Source organism: Acipenser ruthenus, chromosome 43, assembly GCF_902713425.1.
Source record: "Acipenser ruthenus chromosome 43, fAciRut3.2 maternal haplotype, whole genome shotgun sequence".
In the NCBI taxonomy this organism is placed as follows: Eukaryota; Metazoa; Chordata; class Actinopteri; order Acipenseriformes; family Acipenseridae; genus Acipenser; species Acipenser ruthenus.
The window spans coordinates 8,691,745-8,712,076 of NC_081231.1; the positions used below are offsets into that span (position 1 = coordinate 8,691,745).

The 20,332-nt window shown below is 49.3% G+C and overlaps 2 protein-coding genes across 4 annotated transcripts in view; both read right to left on the reverse strand.

The window, feature by feature from the left end:
- Positions 1 to 20,332, reverse strand: part of LOC131709360 (butyrophilin subfamily 2 member A2-like) — a 184,781-nt gene that overhangs the window by 72,467 nt on the left and 91,982 nt on the right. The gene's annotated exons all lie outside the window — the stretch shown is intronic.
- LOC117410031 (E3 ubiquitin-protein ligase TRIM39-like) overlaps positions 1 to 20,332 on the reverse strand; it is a 114,430-nt gene that overhangs the window by 2,681 nt on the left and 91,417 nt on the right. For all 3 annotated transcript variants that reach the window (XM_059011874.1, XM_059011872.1, XM_059011873.1), the window contains exons 10-11: positions 19,731 to 19,757; positions 19,614 to 19,640 (exon numbers count right to left, since the gene is read on the reverse strand). In XM_059011874.1, coding sequence (XP_058867857.1) covers positions 19,614 to 19,640; positions 19,731 to 19,757 — 54 coding nt within the window. The remainder of the gene's footprint in view (positions 1 to 19,613; positions 19,641 to 19,730; positions 19,758 to 20,332) is intronic.

Below are 20,332 nucleotides of genomic sequence, written 5' to 3' on the forward strand. Positions count from 1 at the left end.
TTCCTTGTTCCTTTCCATTGACATTCAAGTCAGATTAACTGTATTTTCAATAAGGGGAAATTATTACATATTTTCAACGGTAACAAAACGTGATATAAATGGACGTGACGTGCCATTACATTTTCAATCGATATTTGATTAACATTTAGCAAGAAACCAGCTAGTGCAATTTATTAAATATTAATTTAACATTCATTTAATATCAATTGCAGATCTATTTAATATTAATTTATGTCACGCAATATAAAGCGTTGCTGATAAATACATGGAACCCAATTCATGAAGCAGCAGCAGACCTTGCAGTTCACACACTGTAAGGTTTGATTTGTCTCTGTTTGAAATGATCCCTGTCAGCGTTAAACAATTTAAAGGAGAAATACTTTCCAGAAGACAAGTCTCTGAATTCAACACATCGGCGCCGGTCGCTGCAGGTCTGTGACCAAGAACTGCGTCCATTAAGACATCAGATTTACTTTTTTTGCGGTCTGATGCTTTTATTGTTATGATCTTTTATTTTTTTTTAATCCTGTTTTATTATTTTTATTTTTTTCCACGCAGGAGTTCAGACTCCAGAGTTGTCATTTCCACAGAGCAGACACCCCCCCACACATCACCAGTAATATCAACGCTGAGATCGTCCGGGGCTGTGCTCTGATGCCCAGCGTCCACCTGGCACACCCCCCCACACTGAGCCCCTGGCAGCTGTACGACAGAGTGCACCTCAACCAGGAAGGTGTCCGGGTCTTTGATAAATCCCTCAAGGATACAGCCATGGGCCGCAGCCCAGCCAGGCCCCCCCCCCCCCCCCCAGCACAGCATACAACCAGTGAGGAGACCCCCTGGAGCCACAGGACACACACCAGTGAGGAGACCCCCTGGAGCCACAGGACACACACCAGTGAGGAGACCCCCTGGAGCACAGGACACACACCAGTGAGGAGACCCCCGGAGCCACAGGACATACACCAGTGAGGAGACCCCCTGGAGCCACAGGACACACACCAGTGAGGAGACCCCCTGGAGCCACAGGACACACACCAGTGAGGAGACCCCCTGGAGCCACAGGACACACACCAGTGAGGAGACCCTCTGGAGCCACAGAACACACACCTGCGAGGGGCCAACCCACCCCTCACCCACACAGAACAGCACGACCCAACACTGCCTGAGCCATTGCAACCCAGAGCAGCACAGCCCAGCCAGGACCAGCCAGACCCAGAGCCCCTCCGAGCACCAACCAGCCGCAGCACCAGCTCAGCTACGCTGGAGCCCTCGCTCAGCCAGACCCCCCTGCCACCACTGAGCTGGGTGAGATAAAACAGCTCCTCAACACCCTCTGCTCAAGACTGCAGGACTGAGGGACCCGCAGCACTCGGGTAGGACACAGGAAACCCTAGTTTACCTGGGAAAATACCAGAAACGAATGTGATATGAATATGAAGAAAAACAATGTGTGTGTGTGTGTGTGTGTGTGTGTGTGTGCGTGCGTGTATCACAAACAGTATCACTGCACAGACACATCTACATATTTACTTAATGTTGTAATTTGCATTTTGTTTTATTATAAATAATAGAAATTTAAAAAACAAAAAGAGAAAAGCTGAGATCTCTTTCAATCGGCTGCTGAACATCCAGGGTCTGTACTCCTCGGTCTTCAGGCTGAAGAGCACACAATGTAAATAATATTGATATTATGATCCTATTAGAGACGTGGTGCCGTGCAGATGTGCCACTCACTGTCCCTCAGGCTACAGGGAGATCATAGTGCCCTCCCTGAAACACAGCACAGTCACACACGGCAGGGACTCGGGGGGGGAATACTAGTGTGGCACAGAGGGGAGCTCGCCCAATCCATCGGCTCAATTAAACAAGGACAGACACACACACGGCTCAAAATAAACAAAAACGCAGTCCAAGGTGAAACTGACGTTTACCTGTGTGCAGCCTACACCCCTCCCTCTGAATCCACAAACTACAATGAGGAATATTTTCATACCCTCCACACAGAGATCAGCCATTTCCAGACCCAGAGAAATGTGCTGCTCTGTGGGGATTTCAACACCAGAACAGGAACAGAGCCTGACTGTAGAAGCACACAAGGTAACAGCCATGTATTTGGACAAACCCCTCTGTACCTCACACCTACCTCAATCCACAGAAACAACCCTGATTGTATTGTGAACACAAATGGGAGGCAGTTAGTGCATCTCTGTCAAGCCTGGGGTCTGTACATCATTAATGGCAGGATCAGAGGGGACTCTTTAGGTAGATTCACATACTGCTCAGCTCTTGGGACTAGCGTAGTTGATTACGCCATCACTGACCTGGACCCCTCCTTTATTAATGCATTCACTGTCAGACCACAAACACCTCTGTCAGACCACAGTCAAATTACTGTGTTCCTACAAAGAACAGGACAGCCCAGTAACACACTAATACAGCCATGCAAGCTGTACCATCTGAACCATACTTATAAATGGGCTCCAAACAGCACAGAGGAATTCGATAAAGCAACTGGCTCTCCTGAAATCACTAACCTTACTGACACCTTCCAAATCACACAGTGCCAGCCTAATGTGAGAGAGTAAATCTGGCAGTTAAACACATGAATGAAATATTAGAACAAACAGCAAGCAAAGCAAATCTCAAAAAAATGAACAAGTAAAAAACAATCAGAAGCACAAACCCAAAGAAAAATGGTTTGATGATGAATGTGAAACAATAAGGAGAAAACTAAGACAAGAATCAAATCAAAAACATCATCAGCCACACAACCCAGATTTACACCTCAGGTACTGCGAGACCCTAAAGCAACACAAACACACCCTGAAACAGAGCAAAGAGAAACACACGAACACAACCCTCACAGACACGGAGGAATCTATTAACCAAAATCAGTTCTGGGAATGTGGAACAATATGAACTCCACACAGAAACAAGAACTGATAATACAAAATGAAAATCTTTACAAAGGAACCCTACAAGAGGATTTTACACAGAGCAAAATTTAATTCAGGAAAAACTTAAATCATTAGAACTATCTATTAAAGACAACCAAAATCCACTTGACTTCCCAATCTCCCCGCAGGAGCTAGCAGAGAAGCTCCAGGGACTCAAACCCAGGAAAGCCTGTGGCCCGACAGCATCAGTACCGAGATGCTCAAACACAGCAGCCCTGAGCTGCAGGAGGCCCTGCTTAAATTATTTAACCTGGTACTACAGGAAGGCTGCTTCCCTGACATCTGGAACCAAGGGCATATATCACCAATTTACAAAAGTGGAGACAAATTCAACCCCAACAACTACCGAGGCACCTGTGTGAGTAGCAACCTGGGGAAGGTATTCTGCAGTATCATCAATACCTGAATACTGGCCTTCCTTACCGAACACAGTGTCCTGAGTAAGAGTCAGATTGGATTTCTACCAAATTACCAATGACCATATTTACACCCTCCACACCCTAATCAACAAACATGTACAACAAAAAAATAAAGGAAACATTTTCTCTTGTTTTATAGACTTTAAAAAAGCATTTGATTCCATTTGGCATGAAGGTTTAAATGATAAAATTCTACAACGTGGTGTAGGGGGTAAAATGTACGACATAATGAAGTCAATGTACTCAGAAAACAAGTGCGGAATAAAAATTGGCAACAAAAGAACAGAATTCTTCACACAGGATCGTGGAGTGAGACAGGGCTGCAGTTTGAGTCCAACACACTTCAATATTTACATCAGTGAATTAGCAGCGGTGTTGGAGCAGTCTGCAGCCCCTGGCCTCACTCTACACGACAAGCAAATTCAATTCCTGCTCTACACAGATGACCTAGTCCTGCTGTCGCCCACAGAGCAGGGGCTGCAGCACAGCCTGTCACTGCTAGAGCAGTACTGTCACACCTGGGCCCTGACAGGAAACATGAGAAAGACCAGAATTATGATCTTAAAAAGGGCAGATCTCAAAGAAGCAGGTCCCACTTCACTCTACACAACACCACCCTAGAACACACCACACAATATACATACCTAGGCCTGGCCATCAGTGCGTCAGGGAGCTTTAACCTGGCAGTGAATGCACTAAAAGAAAAAGCCTGCAGAGCTTTTTATACCATCAAAAGGAGGCTTTATAAAATACATCTACCTGTCAGAATCTGGCAAGAGTTATCCAGTACAAGGCCCTTCTAACCCAAGAGCTCAGCCCAGGGTCCTGAAGCTCACTACACTAACCCACACTAACACTAACCAGCTTCAAGATAGCACTGCTACAGCACTGCCAATCAGAGTCAACCGAACTGTAACACAAATCAAAAACTCCTATCTGGAACATTGGGACAAAGAAACAAAACCCCCAAATAAACTGGATTGCTATCGAGCCCTAAAAAGAGACTTTACTCTGGGAGGGTATCTCTTCACTGTCAGAGATACAAAGCAGAGGCAGATCCTGACCAAGTACAGGCTCAGTGACCACAGCCTGGCCATTGAAAAAGGCCGACACAGGCAGACCTGGCTACCCAGAGAGAACAGGCTAAAAGAATTGAATCTATTCAGTCTTGAACAAAGAAGACTACGCGGCGATCTGATTCAATCCACCTTCTTGCCCCTCTCAGACTCTGACCTCTCCTCCTTGCTCCAGGCTCACAAACCCACCACTTGTGCCTTGGACCCCCTCCCCACTCACCTCTTTCAAGCTGCTGCTCCTGCTCTACTCCCCTTCATCTCCTCCCTTCTCAACACCTCTCTCATTTCCGGTCTCTTTCCCTCTGCCTTCAAAAAAGCCTCTATCACTCCCCTCCTCAAAAAACCTACCCTCGACCCCACCTCCCTCCAGAGCTACCGTCCTGTCTCCCTCCTACCCTTCCTCTCCAAAACCCTCGAGCGGACTGTACACCGCCAGCTATCTGCTTTCCTGTCCAACGACTCTCTGCTTGACCCTCTCCAATCTGGCTTCCGCTCTGCCTACTCCACTGAAACCACCCTCCTGTCTGTCACCAACTCACTTAAGTGTGCCCGAGCTGCCTCTCTCCTCTGTCCTAATTCTCCTCGACCTCTCTGCTGCCTTTGACACTGTTGATCACTCTATTCTACTATCATCTCTTGCTGACCTGGGGATCTCTGGCACTGCTCTGGCCTGGTTCTCCTCCTACCTCTCCAACCGCACTTACCAGGTAACCTGGCGTGGAGCAACCTCCACACCTCACCCTCTCTTAACTGGAGTCCCCCAAGGGTCAGTCTTGGGTCCTCTCCTGTTCTCTCTCTACACCCGCTCCCTGGGCCCCCTCATCGTATCCTATGGTTTCTCATACCATTTCTATGCTGATGATGCTCAGATTTTCCTCTCCTTCCCCACCTCTGACTCCACCATCTCCTCCCGTATCTCTACCTGTCTGTCTGCTATTTCTTCCTGGATGCACTCGCATCACCTCAAACTCAACCTCTCTAAATCTGACCTCCTTTTCTTTCCCTCCTCCTCCCCCTCCTCTGATCTCTCTATCTCTGTTCTTCTGGAATCTACCACACTCTCTCCCTCTTCCTCAGCTAAGAACCTTGGAGTCACCCTGGACCCCTGCCTCTCTTATTCCCAGCACATCTCCACTCTGGCACGCACTTGCCGATTCTTCCTGAGCAACATCCGAAGAATCCGACCCTTCCTCACCAACTATGCTACCCAGTTCCTGGTCCAGGCCCTGGTACTCTCCCGCCTAGACTACTGCAACTCTCTCCTGGCTGGCCTCCCTGCGTCCGCCACCCGTCCGCTCCAGCTCATCCAGAACTCTGCTGCCCGCCTGGTGTTCTCTCTGCCTCGCTTCGCCCACGCTACTCCACTACTCTGCTCGCTCCACTGGCTCCCGATCACCGCTCGCATCCAGTTCAAGACTCTTGTACTAGCCTACAGATGCCTTGACCAGACTGCACCCAGCTACCTCCAGACCCTCATCTCTCCCTACACCCCCACTCGACCTCTCCGCCTGCACTAGAAGACTGGCTCTACCTCGGCTACGCTCCCCTGCGTCCAGAGTCCGCTCCTTCTCCACCCTTGCTCCGCAGTGGTGGAATGACCTTCCTACAGATGTCAGGACTGCCCAGTCCCTGACCACATTCCAGCGCCTCCTTAAGACTCACCTCTTCAAACAGCACCTGTAGAACTCCTCTGTTTGTATCCTGGGACACTATCACCCTTCATGTAAATGTGATTTATTTTGCTCTTATCTGCCCCCTATTTTACTGCATTTAATCCTGTACTTCAGAATACTGTAATCTGCCAAGTGTTTAACCTGTAGTACTTTGTATTTAATCATATCCTGATGTAACTATCACTATTTAATCATATCCTGATGTCACTATCACTATTATCTGCTGTATTATTGAATTGTGGTTTGTCACACTTGTACTTTGCTTGAACAAAAGTTATTGTATTTCTTGCTCTTATTGTATTACTTGTATTGCAACACTTGAAATGTATTTGCTTACAATTGTAAGTCGCCCTGGATAAGGGCGTCTGCTAAGAAATAAATAATAATAATAATAATAATAATAATAATAATAATAATAATAATAATGCTGGGTTCAGGATCAAAGGTTTCAGTGTCATCTTACACATGAATGTGGATCAGGGCAGACTGAGGCTGATAGGCGGGATCGATATTTGGTTTTTAAAATGTGGAAACCCACGCTCACAAGCAGCACTGTTTAACTCTTTAAGGACAAAGCATTTATAATGTGGTTAACCCTTTTTGGTAGTAGCTGACTCTTCCTATAAAAATTCACTAAACATCTATTTTTTAGAGTAGCATCTTGGAACTGTTATTTTCTTCTGAACACTCTGGGGAGCATTATAAAGCACTTCAGAAACCAGACTTTCACTTTTTTTTCAAAACATAAGAAAGTTTACAAATGAGAGAAGGCTATTCAGCCCATCTTGCTCGTTTGGTTGTTAGTAGCTTATTGATCACAGAATCTCATCAAGCAGCTTCTTGAACGATCCCAGGGTGTCAGCTTCAACAACATTACTGGGGAGTTGGTTCCAGACCCTCACAATTCTCTATCTAAAAAAGTGCCTCCTATTTTCTGTTTTGAATGCCCCTTTATCTAATCTCCATTTGTGACCCCTGGTCCTTTTTTCTTTTTTCAAGTCAAAGAAGTCCCCCGGGTTGACATTGTCTATACCTTTTAGGAATTTTAATGTTTGAATCAGATCGCCGCGTAGTCTTCTTTGTTCAAGACTGAATAGATTCAATTCTTTTAGCCTGTCTGCATACAACATGCCTTTTAAACCTGGGATAATTCTGGTTGCTCTTCTTTGCACTCTTTCTAGAGCAGCAATATCCTTTTTGTAACGAGGTGACCAGAACTGAACACAATATTCTAGGTGAGGTCTTACTAATGCATTGTAGAGTTTTAACATTACTTCCCTTGATTTAAATTCAACACTTCTCACAATATATCCGAGCATCTTGTTGGCCTTTTTTATAGCTTCCCCACATTGTCTAGATGAAGACATTTCTGAGTCAACATAAACTCCAAGGTCTTTTTCATAGATTCCTTCTTCAATTTCAGTATCTCCCATATGATATTTATAATGCACATTTTTATTGCCCGCATGCAATACTTTACACTTTTCTCTATTAAATTTCATTTGTCATGTGTCTGCCCAGTTCTGAATGCTGTCTAGATCATTTTGAATGACCTTTGCTGCTTCAACAGTGTTTGCCACTCCTCCTATTTTTGTGTCGTCTGCAAATTTAACGAGTTTGCTTACTACACCAGAATCTAAATCATTAATGTAGATTAGGAATAGCAGAGGACCTAATACTGATATTTCGTTTCTTTTCTTTTTTTAACGTATTTTTCTATTATTTTGTATTCTGCTTAGAGATACATACATAACAAATGTCTTATTCTATGACCAGAGGGACCTTACAAAACTTCCTGAATGTTTTGTTGAAAAATATTGATGTTTTTTGGGCAAATTACAAGACACTGTTTCACCTGAGTGATTGCGATGACAGAATACACGTTTATCCTCAGGGTCTTTAGAAGCAATAATGGACACTACTCTCGATTATTTACTCAAAATAAATATGTATAAATAAAATAATAGTTCTTCACTCCATTATTATCAGCAATAAGGACAAAATAATAAATAAATGTAGTTCCTGAAACATGAACCCTTATATCCACTCGTTTGATATTTAGAAATGTTGTAAAAACATATATATTAAAACACGAGACAGAATAAATGTTCTAATATAACTATAAGTCGAATATATTGAATTTATAGTGTAGTATTTATAGTAGAATTTATTTTCTTTGCTGTAAACAAGTTCCTGTGTCATGTTTTGTCTCTGCGTGTTGCTATGAAATGTCTCCACAATTACAAATGAAATGCGCGTCTCAGTGACGTCACACAAATAAACAACCAATCAGGCAGTGAAGTTCAACCCCTCCCCTATCCAACGACATGCGTTAACAAGCTGTACTGCAAAGTATGGTGTCCCAGCAAGTGAAAGAAACGAAGTGTGTTTTCATCGTGTTTACCCGATCACGGGCCCAGAATGACACTTCAGTATGATCGTGTTACACCATCACGTCCTTAAAGGGTTAATGGCAGCGTCAGAGACAACAACTAGAGTTTCTGAATGTTTAACTAGGAGTCCGGATAGCTTATTATTACAATTTAACTAATCATCTCACAGTCTATGTTTATTTCAATATCCTACCACCACATTCCAGCCCTGGGGATTCAAAAGCAAGAAACAAAACACTTCTTCACTGTATTAGTGCTGTTAAACATGTTAGCTTGACGACACAACAGTATTTATAGAAGGATATAACTGAGGGAACAACATGTTATTTTAAGTGAAATGCTGAAGTAAATGTATTTTTTAAACTCATGTTTAAATGTAACGGCTCTCAAGCATCGACTCCTCCTCTTATCCGCGCTCAGTCTGTGAAGTGAAGCATCAGTGAGCTTTCACAATGCCACTCCCCGGAACTACACCCCTCTTCTCTGAGTGGACAGCTAAACCGAGATCCCTGCAATCATTGGATGCTTCAAGTGTCCATTAAAGAAATGATTGATGTTATGAACTGGAGTGATTCCACCTATCACTCTTAATTTTGTTTTATTAAATCTTGAGGCAGCCAATGATAGCGCTGGCAGGGCGGGACTTTAGTGAATTGGAACCCTCCAGCCTAAAGTGAAATATGAAGACTGGGATTTAGTTATGAAGAGTGATAATAAGCTGAGTTACCCAGAGATCATTGAAAGATCCCAGAGTGGTGTAGAGAGAGAGAGAGAGAGAGAGAGAGAGAGAGAGAGAGAGAGAGAGAGAGAGAAGGAGATGGAGGGGGGGCAGAGAGGGAAAGGTAAAGGGGGAATACTGTAAGAAAATTAGGCAAAAAGGGATAGGGAGAAAAAGAGGGGATACCAGATCCAAATTCTGAAACACCAATCAGATAAGTGGTTACCTAGATGTATGTAAAAGTGTAACACATAGTATATACCTGACACCTGGGAGAGAGGGAGAGAGAAAGAGGGGGTTAGTAGAGGAAGGGAAAGGGAGAAAGAGAGGGTGAGGGGCTGGGAGAGGGGAGGTTAAAGAGAGATGGGGTTAGGGGATGAGGGAGAGATTGGGGACAGAGGGAGGGGAGAGACACAGGCTCCAGGTTATGATACTCTTAGTTATTTGTTCTACAGAATGCCCGTACCAAGTTTCATCACAATTGGATAGCGGTTCTATATCTAATATATACCTGCCACCTGGGACGAGCACCCATGTGAGGAAAGGAAAGAGGATAGAGGGGAAAGAGAGAGAGGAGGAGAGGAGAATCAGGGGAAGAGAGGAGAGAGGTGAAGAGAGAGAGGGAGAGGAGAGGCAGGGGAAGAGAGGGGGAGAGGTGAAGAGAGAAGGAGAAGAGAGGGGAGAGGTGAAGAGAGAAGGGGAGAGGAGAGGCAGGGGAAGAGAGGGGAGAGGTAAAGAGAGAGGGGGAGAGGAGAGGCAGGAGAAGAGAGGGAAGAGGTGAAGAGAGAGGCAGAGAGGAGAGGCAGGGGAAGAGAGGGTAGAGGTGAAGAGAGAGGGGGAGAGGAGAGGCAGGGGAAGGGGGTAGAGGAGAGGCAGGGGAAGGGAGGGGAGAGGTGAAGAGAGAGGAGGAGAGGAGAGGCAGGGGAAGAGGAGAGACCTGAAGAGAGAGAGGGAGAGGAGAGGCAGGGGAAGAGAGGGGGAGAGGTGAAGAGAGAAGGGGAAGAGAGGGGAGAGGTGAAGAGAAAGGGGGAGAGGAGAGGCAGGGGAAGAGAGGGGAGAGGCAGGGGAAGAGGGGAGAGGTGAAGAGAGGGAGAGGAGAGGCAGGGGAAGAGAGGGGAGAGGTGAAGACAAAGGGGGGGATGAGAGGCAGGGGAAGAGGGGGAGAGGTGAAGAGAGAGGGGGAGAGGAGAGGCAGGGGAAGAGAGGGAAGAGGTGAAGAGAAAGGGGGAGGAGAGGCAGGGGAAGAGAGGGGAGAGGCAGGGGAAGAGGGGAGAGGTGAAGAGAGGGAGAGGAGAGGCAGGGGAAGAGAGGGGAGAGGTGAAGAGAAAGGGGAGAGGAGAGGCAGGGGGAGAGGTGAAGAGAGAGGGGGAGAGAAGAGGCAGGGGAAGAGGGGGAGAGGTGAAGAGAGAGGGGGAGAGGAGAGGCAGGGGAAGAGAGGGGGAGGTGAAGATAGGGAGAGGAGAGGCAGGGGAAGAGAGGAGAGATGAAGAGAGATGGGGAGAGGAGAGGCAGGGGAAGAGGGGAGAGGTGAAGAGAGGGGGAGAGGAGAGGCAGGGGAAGAGAGGGGGAGGTGAAGAGAGGGAGAGGAGAGGCAGGGGAAGAGAGGAGAGATGAAGAGAGATGGGGAGAGGAGAGGCAGTGGAAGAGATAGGAGAGGTGAAGAGAGAGGGGGAGAGGAGAGGCAGGGGAAGAGAGGAGAGAGGTGAAGATAGAGGGGGAGAGGTGAAGCAGGGGATCACTGCAAATTCTCTTTTTACTTTTGAGTCTCGCGGCTCCGCAGCGACCACGAAGACTGATGGTTAATATTTCTATTTCAGAGAACCAGGGTTATGATAATAACCTAACGTTCTCTTTCAAGTACGAAATATTAACCATCACTAATGGGTAAGTATACCCAATCTGTCGTGAGGACAGGCGCAAGACTCTTATGAGCTAACCGCGCTAGCAGTCCAAGGTGACAAGTTACTCACCGATCAATCTGTACTAGAGGGGACGACCACGGAGGCAGCCCTCAACACTCTTGATCCAAAACCAGGACACAGCGGATCCACACCGCTGCATTGCATATGTCCATGACAGATGCACCCTGGAACACTGCCCAAGAAGTGGCCTGCCCTCTAGTGGAATGGCCAGTGATCTTCTCAGGCGGGGGCAACTTTGCAAGTTGATACGCAATCTTCACAGTCTCCGTTAGCCACCTAGACAGGCGCTGTTTAGACAGAGCCTGACCTTGGGACTGAGAACCGTAGCAAACAAAGAGTTGCTCCGACTGGCGCCAACTTCTTGTCCTCTCCACATAGTACAGGGCATAGCGTGTGGAGCATTCTGTCTCTGTTGGACTGAAAAGGAGGAGGGTGAAAAGCCTCCAACTCCACCGACTGATTGACATGGAAAGCCGAAATAGTCTTCGGCAAAAACGCAGGGTTGGTCCGGAGTGTCACCCGTGACCGGCCTTTCGCAAAATATAAATAGGCTTTTGCGACAGAAAGTGCCTGCAGCTCAATTACTCGCTTAGCAGAAGTGACTGCCACCAAAAAAGCTGTCTTAAAAGACAAAAGCTTTAGCTCTGCGGAATGCATGGGCTCAAAAGTAGGTTTCGTTAGTGCATTCAGCACGACATTCAACCGCCAGTGAGGAACAACGTCCTTCCTAGCCCCCTTCAAAAACTGTCCCGCCAGGAAATGTGGTCCTGGGGAGACTGAGTCTATCTTCACATGGCAAGCTGAAATAGCTGCCAGGTAGACTTTTAGGGTAGAAGGGCTCTTCCCATCGTCCAGCAGGTCTTGCAAAAACTGCAAGATCAATGCCATTGGACACACTGTGGGATCCTCTCCCTACGACAGACACCATGTCTGAAAAACGCCCCACTTGTAGCCATACTGGGAACGAGTGGAGGCAGCCCTAGCGTTCTGTAGGGTGTCAATCACCCTATTAGACAAACCCAGACGGCTCAAATGGAGCCGCTCAGGGGCCAAACCCAGAGCTGTAGGCTCAATGGGTCGTGATGCCACAGAGCACCCTGTGCCTGGCTGAGCAGGTCGCTGCGACTGGGCAACTGCCAAGGCTGTCCGCACAGGAGCTGTATCAGTGAGGCAAACCAGGCTCTCTTGGGCCAGTGAGGTGCTACTAGTAGGACCGTGGCCCTGTCCTGTCTGATCTTCTCCAGACACAGAGGTAGCAAAGCTATCGGCGGAAACGCATACAGTGGGTGCGCTGGCCATTGGTGAGCCAATGCGTCGACCCCTAGACACCCTTCGTCTCTCATTATGGAGAACCACAGGGTGCAATGCGTCGACTCCTGGGAGGCAAAAAGGTCGATCTCCGCACTCCCAAACCGTTTCCATATGAGGCTGACAACCTCGGGATGGAGTCTCCAATCTGCGCCGCCCGGAACCTGCCTCGAGAGGAGGTCTGCGGCAATGTTCACCACTCCAGGTAGGTGTACCGCTCGGAGTGAGAGGAGATGGGTGTGTGCCCAGACCAGAAGCCTGTTGACCACCTTGTTGAGACTGGGTGATCTTGTACCACCCTGGTGGTTGATGTAAGCCACCACTGTCATGTTGTCCGTCCGGACAAGCACGTGTCTCCCCCTGATTTCCTCTAGAAAGAACTGAAGAGTGAGAAACACTGCTTGCAGTTCTAGAAGATGTATGTGTTGGCCCCGCCACGGAGGCCACCAAACCCCTTGTGCACCCCGACCGTTCCACAGCCCACCCCAACCATGGTTGGAGGCGTCAGTGGTAACGACTTCTCTTCTTGTGACCGCTCCCAGCCTGATGCCTAGGCGTAGGTGGGCCGGTTGTTTCCACCAAGAGAGAGTTCGGAGACAATATCTGGACACTGTCACCAAACGGTTGTGGTTCAGCATTGGGTGAGGGACCATCCTGTTGAACCAGGCCTGAAGGGGCCGCATATGCAGGAGGCCCCGGGGAAGGGATTGAGAAGCTGCTGCCATCAGGCCCAGAAGTTTCTGGAATGTCACCACTGGTAAAGCTCTGCCTAACTGGAATAGGTCTAGGCAGGCTGATATGCTTGACACCCTGTCGTTTGACAGCACTGCTGTCATGGATCGGGCGTCCAGACTCAAACCCAAGTAGCGCGCTACTTGAGCTGGCGTCAGTTGACTTTTCGCATGAATCACCTTCAGACCTAGTCTGGATAGGTGATCGGTGACAAGTTCCATGTGTTGCAGCGCAGTACCGAACGGCAGTACACGGAACTCGTAGCCTTTCCCTTGAAAGGCGAACCGAAGATACTTCTGGTGCCCTGGTTTTATGGGAATGTGGAAGTAGGCATCCCGCAAGTCCACTGTCGTGAACCAGTCGCCCGGCCTGATGGACTGCGACAGCTGTCGCAAGGTCAACATCTTGAACCGCCTGCGGCTCAGATACAGGTTGACCTGTCTGAGATCGAGGATCGGTCTGAGGCCACCGTCCCGTTTGGGCACCAGAAAGTATTTGGATTTGACCATGTCGGAGGGTGGTAAGATGCGAATAGCCTGCTTTTGCAGGAGGGTCTTTAGCTCCTGAGCCAGTGAGTCGTTGGCACAGGGGTCCCTGACCAGCGTATGGACCACCCCCCAAAAGGGGGGTGGTCCATGGCTGAATTGTAAGGAGTACCCCCGACGTATAGTGGTGAGCACCCACGAATAGCGGGTGCACTGGCCCCAGTACTCCAGATGGGCTTTGGAGAAGGGGCCCTGGGCCTGTGGCAGCAAATTCCTAGGGCTGCTGCTTTGGTTTAGGCGCCTGCGGTCTCTTATCAGGCGCATTGCGCTGGAACCGCCTTTGCCTACCGCGTCCCCGGCTTGACCTATCAGTGACCGCTGGAGAGCCCCGTGGACCGCCCTGAGGCTGCCACTGTGGCCGAGGCAGTGGCCTCTGATACCACTGCTTCTTAGGCGGTGGTGCCGGCTTAGGGGCAAGGTCACTAAATGCCTTTGTCGCTTCCCTTGCCGCTTTGGACTGAAGCAACAAATCGTCCACTGCAGGGCCGAATGTATGCCCTGGTGTGATGGGCGCGTCCTGCAGAGCAGCCTTGTTATTCTCCATCAGCCTGGCTTGAGAGAGCCACAGCTGACGGCGCGCAGCCACCAATGCTGCCATACTGCGCCCTGTTGCTTGACTCAGAAGCTGTGCTAGTCGTAGCAACATTCGGGAGATCAGCCGCAGCTCCTCTGTCTGATCGAGGGTCAGTCCCCCCTCAGCAGCGGAGCCCCAAATGTGGCTCTGGTAAGCCACCAAACAGGTATTGTAGTTGCCCAACCGGGCAACAAAGGCATTAGCGGAGTAAGCCTTCTTTAGAAGGACCTCCGTGACCCGACATTGCTTGTTTGGGCAAGCCGCATCTTTGGACAGCAGCGCAAGGTTCGCTGGTTGCGCCAAAGCTGGAATAGTGGACCCGACAGGGGGAAACTGGACCAGACCCCTTTTATCCCCCTCATAAACCCTATAGGTCGTACCTGACCTAGGGACCGCAGGGGCTGTGGCCGGGTGCTGCCACGATGAGGTCAGTTCCTGCCAAAAATCCGGGTGGATGGGCGGGGCCTCAGAGGGTAGCTCCTAACGCTCGTCATAAACAGAGCACCTCTCAACTGTCGCACTCGGCCATGGCACCCTAAGTGCGTCATTGGCTCGACGCATCAGGGGTATGAGCTCCCCAGGCAAGGGAATCAGAGGCAGCGAGTCCAACGCTGGATCCTCTGAAAAGAACACCTCACGCTCCTCAGCTCCTTCTGAAGCGAGGACAGAGAGAGCGTCCTCCATTCCCCCCCCCCCCTCCCAACTCAACCTCTGCCAGTTCCGGTGGCGGAGGTGGGGAGAGAGAAGCCGCTTGTGAAGGTGGAGCAACAGGCGCTCGCATCACAACTGGTGCTTGCAGCAATGCAGGTGCCTGCACTGGCAAAGACCGCACCGGCAACAACTGGGTCAGGGTTGACTGCTGTTGCTGGAACATCTCACACATATACCGCCAGCGGTCCGATGATCGGGACCTGTGCCTCTTTTTCTTACCCCTTGGGGAAGGAGAAGCAGGAGAGGAAGAGGATGAGGAGGAACAGGGACTCCTCCTCCTGTGCTTCCTGGACTCCTTGGAACCCCGTGCCCTAGCACCGTGCTCAGCGGAGTGAGGCCTCTGGCTAAGCTCCCTGCAATGGCTGGAATGGCGCTCCGTGGAGCAGCGCTCTCCAGAACTGTGCTCCCTAGAGCGCCCCCTACTACTACCAGCTGCGTCTGCAGGAGGTAACTGCGCCGGGGTAATTGATACATCACTGGACTGGCGCATAAGCCTGGACCGTAGTGATCGCTTGCTGAAAACTGCACACAAAAGGCAGGGTCTGCCAGAGCTCGCTCTGCGTGTTCCTGACCTAAGGAGTGCACACATCTTTCGTGGCCATCAGCCACTGGCAGCTTGGCGCCACAGTCAATACAACCGTGAAACATAGTAGTGTAGGTACAAACAGGCTTAGTAAACTAGTGTGGGTCCCAATGTAAAGTACACCCAACAGTTAGCTTGGAACAGAACCTGGTACTGAGCGTTTGTTCTAGGTACTGAGGGAGTAGGTACCAACAGACTTAGTAAAACTAGTCTGGGTACCAATAAAAGTCTGGTACCGAACGTCAGTTCTGGGTACCGTTGGTATCAACAGACCTGTTATGAACCAGTCTGGGTAACAAATACAAATACCTACCGTCGGTACCGAAGCGTATGCTAATGCAGTAACGTCCGTACCGAAGCGTATGCAAACGCGGTAGCGTCCGTACCGAGCATATGCAAACGCGGTAGCGTCCGTACCGAGCGTATGCAAACGCGGTAGCGTCCTTACCGAGCGTATGCAAACGCGGTAGCGTCCGTACCGAGCGTATGCAAACGCGGTACCGAAGCGTATGCAAACGCGGTAGCGTCAGTACCGAAGCGTATGCAAACGCGGTACCGAAGCGTATGCAAACGCGGTAGCGTCAGTACCGAAGCGTATGCAAACGCGGTAGCGTCAGTACCGAGCGTATGCAAACGCGGTACAGAAGCGTATGCAAACGCGGTAGCGTCAGTACCGAAGCGTATGCAAACGCGGTACCGAAGCGTATGCAAACACGGTAGCGTCAGTACCGAGCGTATGCAAACGCGGCAGCGTCCGTACCGAGCGTATGCAAACGCGGTAGCGTCAGTACCGAGCGTATGCAAACGCGGTACCGAAGCGTATGCAAACGCGGTAGCGTCAGTACCGAGCGTATGCAAACGCGGTACCGAAGCATATGCAAACGCGGTAGCGTCAGTACCGAGCGTATGCAAACGCGGTACCGAAGCGTATGCAAACGCTGTACCAAAGCGTATGCAAACGCGGTAGCGTCCGTACCGAGCGTATGCAAACGCTCGGTACCGAAGCGTATGCAAACGCGGTAGTGTCAGTACCGAGCGTATGCAAACGCGGTACCGAAGCGTATGCAAACGCGGTAGTGTCAGTACCGAGCGTATGCAAACGCGGTACCGAAGCGTATGCAAACGCGGTAGCGTCAGTACCGAGCGTATGCAAACGCGGTACCGAAGCGTATGCAAACGCGGTAGCGTCAGTACCGAGCGTATGCAAACGCGGTACCGAAGCGTATGCAAACGCGGTACCAAAGCGTATGCAAACGCGGTAGCGTCCGTACCGAGCGGATGCAAACGCTCGGTACCGAAGCGTATGCAAACGCGGTAGTGTCAGTACCGAGCGTATGCAAACGCGGTACCGAAGCGTATGCAAACGCGGTAGCGTCAGTACCGAGCGTATGCAAACGCGGTACCGAAGCGTATGCAAACGCGGTAGCGTCAGTACCGAAGCGTATGCAAACGCGGTACCGAAGCGTATGCAAACGCGGTAGCGTCAGTACCGAAGCGTATGCAAACGCGGTACCGAAGCGTATGCAAACGCGGTACCAAAGCGTATGCAAACGCGGTAGCGTCCGTACCGAGCGTATGCAAACGCTCGGTACCGAAGCGTATGCAAACGCGGTAGTGTCAGTACCGAGCGTATGCAAACGCGGTACCGAAGCGTATGCAAACGCGGTAGCGTCAGTACCGAGCGTATGCAAACGCGGTACCGAAGCGTATGCAAACGCGGTAGCGTCAGTACCGAGCGTATGCAAACGCGGTACCGAGCGTATGCAAACGCGGTAGCGTCCGTACCGAGCGTATGCAAACGCGGTAGCGTCCGTACCGAGCGTATGCAAACGCGGTAGCGTCAGTACCGAGCGTATGCAAACGCGGTACCGAGCGTATGCAAACGCGGTAGCGTCAGTACCGAGCGTATGCAAACGCGGTACCGAAGCGTATGCAAACACGGTAGCGTCAGTACCGAGCGTATGCAAACGCGGTACCGAAGCGTATGCAAACGCGGTAGCGTCCGTACCGAGCGTATGCAAACGCGGTACCGAAGCGTATGCAAACGCGGTACCGAAGCGTATGCAAACGCGGTAGCGTCCGTACCGAGCGTATGCAAACGCGGTACCGAAGCGTATGCAAACGCGGTAGCGTCAGTACCGAGCGTATGCAAACGCGGTACCGAAGCGTATGCAAACGCGGTAGTGTCAGTACCGAGCGTATGCAAACGCGGTACCGAAGCGTATGCAAACGCGGTAGCGTCAGTACCGAGCGTATGCAAACGCGGTACCGAGCGTATGCAAACGCGGTAGCGTCAGTACCGAGCGTATGCAAACGCGGTAGCGTCCGTACCGAGCGTATGCAAACGCGGTACCGAAGCATATGCAAACGCGGTACCGAAGCGTATGCAAACGCGGTAGCGTCCGTACCGAGCGTATGCAAACGCGGTACCGAAGCGTATGCAAACGCGGTAGCGTCCGTACCGAGCGTATGCAAACGCGGTAGCGTCAGTACCGAGCGTATGCAAACGCGGTACCGAAGCGTATGCAAACGCGGTAGCGTCCGTACCGAGCGTATGCAAACGCGGTACCGAAGCGTATGCAAACGCGGTAGCGTCAGTACCGAAGCGTATGCAAACGCGGTAGCGTCAGTACCGAGCGTATGCAAACGCGGTAGCGTCAGTACCGAGCGTATGCAAACGCGGTACCGAAGCGTATGCAAACGCGGTAGCGTCAGTACCGAGCGTATGCAAACGCGGTAGCGTCCGTACCGAGCATATGCAAACGCGGTAGCGTCCGTACCGAGCGTATGCAAACGCGGTAGCGTCAGTACCGAGCGTATGCAAACGCGGTACCGAAGCGTATGCAAACGCGGTAGCGTCAGTACCGAGCGTATGCAAACGCGGTACCAAAGCGTATGCAAACGCGGTAGCGTCAGTACCGAGCGTATGCAAACGCGGTACTGAGACGCGGTACTGTGTCTCAATAGAGAATTAATAAGTCAAGGCTGCGTCAACTCTGGTACCGAGGTACAAAGAAGAAAAAACGCAAACCTATGCTAATGCACAACAGCAGCAGCCAGCAATCCTACAAAAGCAGGAGATCTCACAAAGAGATGCACGCCCGCTAACCGTACAGTGAAGAAGACTGTGTAACAGTACTATACTTCAAAGGTTGCGTCAGCTCTGGTACCAAGGTACATGAAGAGAAAACGCTAACCTTGTGCTAATGCACAACAGCAGCCAGCAATCCTACAAAAAAGCAGGAGATCTCACGAAGAGATGCACGCTAGCTAACTACAGTCAAACATTCAGTTACAGGTTATTCTCAAGCCTGAAAATAACCTTTGTACTACAGCCATAATACAGTGTCCTGTGAGCCCACAGAACTGAATCCCGTTTTCTGTAAGAAAAAACAAGGGAAGGGGTATACAGTAATGTAGACAACACTGAATACACAAAATAATAATACAACAACAAAACTATCTCACGGGGATAGATATATATATTTTTTTTCTGGAACAGAGCCCTGTCCAGATGAGAGTTATCTGCCGTAATAGTGAACTAGACCCGGGGGAGGGCGAACGCAAGTCGCAGGCTCCCGCTGGCGCACTGCCAGGTAGGGCTGACTAGATCAAAAACTCGGCAATAATATAATATTTTAAACAACGGTAGCGACCGTAGTAAAAACACTGTTAAAGACAGAATACTGCAAAACAGGTTAAACAAGGCAATACTACTAAGTAATAAGAAATACTTAGCTCAGATGCTTTCACTCTTAGTGAAAAAGGAAAAAGAGAATTTGCAAATGGCTGCAATGTGCTTTTGTCGGGGCAACTCACATTGCGTCATGCACTCTCGCGAGAGTTTGTTGGCATAATACTTTTCAGTTCTTGGGTTCTTAAAGGGGAATAACCCATTAGTGATGGTTAATATTTCGTACTTGAAAGAGAAAAACTGTTATACCAAAGATCAATCAGAAATATCAGACTTCAGCAACACATAGTAAACTTAAAGAGTACCTGATGCCTTGTGAATCCACTGCCAGGCTAGAAAAAATGAAAGAAAAATAGATGAAATATTCTTAACAGTAGAATACAACACCTGAAAATCAACAAGATTGCAACAGTGATAAATACCTAAATCAGGGATGCATCTCCCAGCACCTGTGTGAAGAGATAAAGACAGAGTTGGCAAAGAATTGAATCAATATTCCAGCTGGAAGTACACATGAATCTCTTTAAAGATCCAGTATCACAGTCTAAACTTCATAGTGTTGTTCAAGCATTCGTTTTCAATTATTAACAATGTTACCTTCCCTGTAAAAATTCCCATGCTGTGTTTTGCTTGTGAAAGTTCCCATGCTGTGTTTTGCTTGTGAAAGTTCCCATGCTGTGTTTTGTTTGTGAAAGTTCCCATGCTGTGTTTTGCTTGTGAAAGTTCCCATGCTGTGTTTTGCTTGTGAAAGTTCCCATGCTGTGTTTTGCTTGTGAAAGTTCCCATGCTGTGTTTTGCTTGTGAAAGTTCCCATGCTGTGTTTGCTTGTAAAAGTTCCCATGTTGTGTTTTGCTTGTGAAAGTTCCCATGCTGTGTTTGCTTGTAAAAGTTCCCATGCTGTGTTTTGCTTGTGAAAGTTCCCATGCTGTGTTTGCTTGTAAAAGTTCCCATGCTGTGTTTTGCTTGTGAAAGTTCCCATGCTGTGTTTTGTTTGTGAAAGTTCCCATGCTGTGTTTTGTTTGTG